Raw genomic sequence first — 5,053 nt, 5'->3', positions numbered from 1 at the left:
CATGAGGATCAATATTAGCAAAATTATCCAGGTTTTCCTCATTATTACTACGATCTTTTTCAACAATAACCTCCCCAGATTCAGACATGATGGCAACAAATCTTTCTAGCAAACGAATGAACCGAAAATAAACGAAAAAGACAAACGGAAGAAGGGCGAATAAAAAGGCAAATCTTTTTCTGTTTTTCTGAAAATGTTTTTGAACTAGGGGAGAGGAAAACGAGAGGCGAATGGCGAATAATGTAATGCAAGAGATGAGAGTTTCTTATTGGTACTTGGTAGGCTTGATGTAGATCTTGACTTGGCGTAGATCTCCCCGGCAACGGCGCCAGAAATTCTTCCTGCTACTTCTTGATCTTCCATTGTTTTTTTCCTTGAAGAGGAAAGGGTGATGCAGCAAAGTAGAGATAATTATTTCCTCAGTTAATAACCAAGGTATCAATCCAGTAGGAGAAGAACGCGCAAATCACCAATACCTGCACGAACAATCAAAAACTTGCACCCAACGCGATAAAGGGGTTGTCAATCCCTTCACGGTCACTTGCAAAAGTGAGATCTGATAGACATAGATAAATAAACCTAAACAAAATATAAAATATTTTTGGGTTTTTCATTTATAGATCTGAAAGTAAAAGATTGCAAAATAGTAGATCGGAAACTAATATGATGGAAATAGACCCAGGGGCCATAGGTTTCACTAGAGGCTTCTCTCATGAAGGTAAATAATACGGTGGGTGAACAAATTACTGTCGAGCAGTTGATAGAAAAGCTCAATGTTATGACAATATCCAAGGCAATGATTATGTGATATAGGCATCACGTCCATATCAAGTAGACCGACTCCTGCCTGCATCTACTACTATTACTCCGCACATCCACCGACTCCTGCCTGCATCTAGAGTATTAACTTCATAAAGAACAGAGTAACGCATTAAGTAAGATGACATGATGTAGCGGAATAAACTCAAGCAATATGATGTAAATCCCATCTTTTTTATCCTCGATGGCAACAATAAAATACGTGCCTCGCTACCCCTACTTTGTCACTAGGTGAGGACACCGCAAGATTGAACCCAAAGCCAAGCACTTATCCCATTGCAAGAAAAACCAATCTAGTTGGCCAAACCAAACTGATAATTTGAAGAGAACTACAAGGATATCTAATCATGCATATAAGAATTCAGAGAAGATTCAAATAATATTCATAGATAAGTTGATCATAGATCCATAAGTCATCGGATCTCGACAAACACACTGCAAAAGAAGATTACATTGGATAGATCTCCAAGAACATCGAGGAGAACATGGTATTGAGAATCAAAGAGAGAGAAGAAGCCATCCAGTTACTAGCTATGGACCTGTAGGTCTGTGGTAAACTAGTCATGCTTCACCGGAAGGACAATAGAGTTGATGTAGATGCCCTTCGTGATCGAACCCCCCTCCGGCAGGATGCCAAAAAAGGCCCCAAGATGGGATCTCACGGGAACAGAAGGTTGCGGCGGTGGAAAAGTGTTTTCGTGGATGCTTCTGAGGGTTTCGGAATATTTGTGAATTTATAGGACAAAGAAGTAGGTCGGTGAAGTCACGAGGGGCCCACAAGGTAGGGGGCATGCCCACTGCCCTAGGGTGCGCCCTCCACCCTTGCATCCGCCTCGTGGCTCTTCTGACTTGCACTCCAAGTCCCCTGGGTGCCTTCTGGTCCAAGAAAAATCATCGTAAAGTTTCATTCCGTTTGGACTCCGTTTGATATTCTTTTTCTGTTAAACTCAAAAATAAGGAAAAAACAGAACTTGGCACTGGGCCCTAGGTTAATAGGTTAGGCCCGAAAATAATATAAAATAGCATATTAATGTATACAAAACATCCAAAACAGATAATATAATAGCATGGAACAATCAGAGATTATAGATACGTTGGAGACGTATCATTGCCAAACATAACAATGTTGTGCAGAAATGAGGAAGCGACTACAAGTCAGTGGACTGAAAGACTATTTTGGGTCAGTTGCTCATTTTAGTCGAGCCTGCTTCCAGACAACGACCTCACATTATAAGCTACCGTATGCATATATGCACATAATAACTCCTACTCAGTCCTCCCCCTATGTACATAGTAGTTCTACACAGTTCTATCCCTACACTAGTACTACTACACAATGTTGTCACTATAAAGTAGTTCCTAGAAGCACGTCTACACATGAACTACGTTGGCTGGCTCGTAACCTGCATGCGCGATCGCACGCACTAGCGACGCACGTGCTAGTGGCTCTCATCTTGTTTCTCAAAAACATCGCCATGGTTTGGAGTGTTTCTATAAAAATGCTACACCTACATGGATATTGCTAACGATCTCCTATCTCGTTGGTCAAAAACAGTGCCATGGTCGGGGGAGTTTCTCTAAAAAATGTTAAACCTACATGGATATTGCTACTAATTTATTGTATCCTTGGTCAAAAACATCACCACACTCGGAAGTGTTTCTCTAAAATGCTACACATACAGAGATATTTCTACTGATCATCTTTACAATGAGATATGCTTTCTTCCAACCACAGAACTCCCCCTATTTCCTAATTATTAGTAGAATGCTATCTGGTCAGATTCCAAGGAGTTGGGCAGGATTATGAAGAGGTTGTCCTTCCTCCGGGACCGCAGGATTACCCTAGTTGAGGTGGCGCACATGTTCCTACGCCGCAATGTCCAACCTCTCTAGCCCTGAGCTCACCCCATGCGGGCTTATCCGGGGAAGACGACGACAACCACGCCATAGGAGAAGATTTTTATGGTATGTTCTCCTCTTTGTTCAAGGGGAAGGCTATGGATTTTCCCGTGTACGACGTTTGTTTTCTCATTTCTTAAGCAGAAATTGAATAGTTGGATCTTTACTCACCCATGTACTTGTTGACGCAAAAGTGGCTCTCCTTCTCGACCGAGGTCCGTACTTCTAAATTATATGGTTTTGCATATTAACTAACTACATACTCATTGCTCGCTAAGAAATTTATAATAACATGGTCGATTAAGATCCATAGCCTGATTTCCAATGGCACATATGTATTTTTCTCCTACAGCCACCGAACATTTCTTTCTTGAGGCTAGTGACTACTACCATCCGAGAAAGTCATCCCTCTAATGCACCCAACCCTAGTGTCACCCAGCATAACACAAAGCCCTCTAACACTAAGCCTAAACACTAACTGGTAACCTCTAATTACTCTCCTCCGTCACCATCACATTAAGTCCACTCCACATCATCACCTCTAAATTTCGCCAGTACCGTGACGGTGGTTGGAGATTGGAGGTATCATTGGGCGGAATTAACTTATACTAGATGTATATAGATTGATAGATGTATTATTTTTTTTCTTCATTTCCATGTCATAGAGATGTACTTATCCTTGGAAAAGTTGAATGGTGTCCTGGAAACCATCCCACTGCTTATAGCAGAATGATCGATCTAGTACTAATACCGTGTTTTTATTTCATGACTCTTTGGTATTGCATTGTATTGCAGTTATAGATCTCTGCAATTGCAAGTTATATTTAGTTGTTCCATTTTCTGCTCTTATCATTGTCAAGTTGTAGATGTATGCTATTTGATATGTTACAAGCATGGCAACACAACAGGATAAATTATTAGTCGATAAAAAATAGTTAACAAATCTGCAACATCACAATTATTACTACCGAAGTTATTGCTACCCGCCTATTTCACCTTGGCGAATGAGAGGAGCTGGCGTTTGTGAGTCCACTCCTGCTCGTACACATCTGCCTTGTACTTGTCATCTTTCCCGCCAATGTCTGATGCGTCGATGATGAGTTTGTAGTTCATTCCAGAAACAAGTTGTTGCCTGCCACTCACCACCTTGTTGAACTTGAGCACGCAGTTCACGTGCTTGCCGAACTCCAACACCGCCCAACGTCCGAGCTCCTGGATGTGTTGGTCATTGATGTTTCCAATTGGTTTCCATCCATTCTCTATTGTTGTGTTCCACAATTGGTTACCCATCCGTTCCCCACAGCCTGTGGCGGGTGAGCCAATGGCATAGAGGAACGCAACAACGATGATGAGGAGGAAGCTAGATGTCCTCATGGCTATTGGATTGTCTAATGGGGTTCTATATCTTGAGATAGTTATGTGGGACTTTGGTGTGTTGGTGATGTGAGTCGATCCAAAACAAGTGAGATAGGTGTGCTTAAATAGACATTGTTATAAGGGGCAGCCATTAATAGGATGCTTATCCAAGTAGGCATTTACAATGGCATTTATGACAACCTTTTATTAGGGGCCAAACTTTATTTAAAATTTAATCAATTGGATCCATATCCAAAGAATTTGACCTACTTAAACTTAGAAACGTTTAAATACATGCTTTCTAGATGGTTGTATTTCATAGTCGGGTAGTAACTAGTGGACCCACTAACAAGTTGTGAGTAATATCTTATCCATAAAATGGTCAAAATTAAAATAATTTGCCTTATGGGTAGTAAAAAACTGTATTTAAACCTTTGTATGAAAATATATCTAGATTTCTATCATGGAAATACTAATAGTAATAATTATACAAATTGTTCTTAAAATTTCATAGATATTTTTTGAGTAATACTTCAACTATTATCTTGGTGCCAAAATTTGGGTTGATTCGTCACACAACCACTTATCTTTCTTGTGCTTGGAAACTTGAGTATGATATGAGCAATATGAAACGTGTGGATCTTTATTAAACCCAAATGATAAGTGGCCCATATGTGGTACGAAGCAACATGGTCCTAACGCCCCTATTCTCATCCATTTTGCCACATCAAATGGATAACATCAGCAGAATTTGTTTTTGTTTTTAGACATCAAAATGTATTATCTCCCAAATAATAAATTTGATAACAAATCTATTTTCATCGTTAAATCTGCCTCGACGAGATATTCAAAACTATATCCCATATTGCTATGTTTCGACAATTTTTTTTGTGCCAAAAGTTGCCATGATATTTACATTGAAATTGTCATAGTGTTTACACTAAAGTTGCCATGATATGTTTCATCTATTTTTCTTCTT

At 39.8% G+C, this 5,053-nt stretch overlaps 1 protein-coding gene across 1 annotated transcript; it reads right to left on the bottom strand.

Moving 5' to 3' along the window:
- Positions 1-3,614: 3,614 nt before the first annotated feature.
- On the bottom strand, positions 3,615-4,169 carry LOC109758749 (cysteine proteinase inhibitor 8-like). The gene has a single exon (XM_020317618.4). It carries the CDS (start codon positions 4,090-4,092, stop codon positions 3,706-3,708), a length of 387 nt encoding a protein of 128 aa, XP_020173207.1. The 5' UTR covers positions 4,093-4,169; the 3' UTR covers positions 3,615-3,705.
- Positions 4,170-5,053: the final 884 nt, after the last annotated feature.

This window comes from Aegilops tauschii, chromosome 2 (genome assembly GCF_002575655.3).
Source record: "Aegilops tauschii subsp. strangulata cultivar AL8/78 chromosome 2, Aet v6.0, whole genome shotgun sequence".
NCBI classification, from domain to species: domain Eukaryota; kingdom Viridiplantae; phylum Streptophyta; class Magnoliopsida; order Poales; family Poaceae; genus Aegilops; species Aegilops tauschii.
The sequence above is the reverse complement of the archived record's forward strand: the minus strand, read 5'-3'. Positions and strand labels throughout refer to the sequence as shown.

What these genes read in the sequence shown, in the direction of transcription:
- LOC109758749 (XM_020317618.4), bottom strand. Translation starts at nt 4,092, where the DNA reads ATGAGGACATCTAGCTTCCTCCTCATCATCGTTGTTGCGTTCCTCTAT.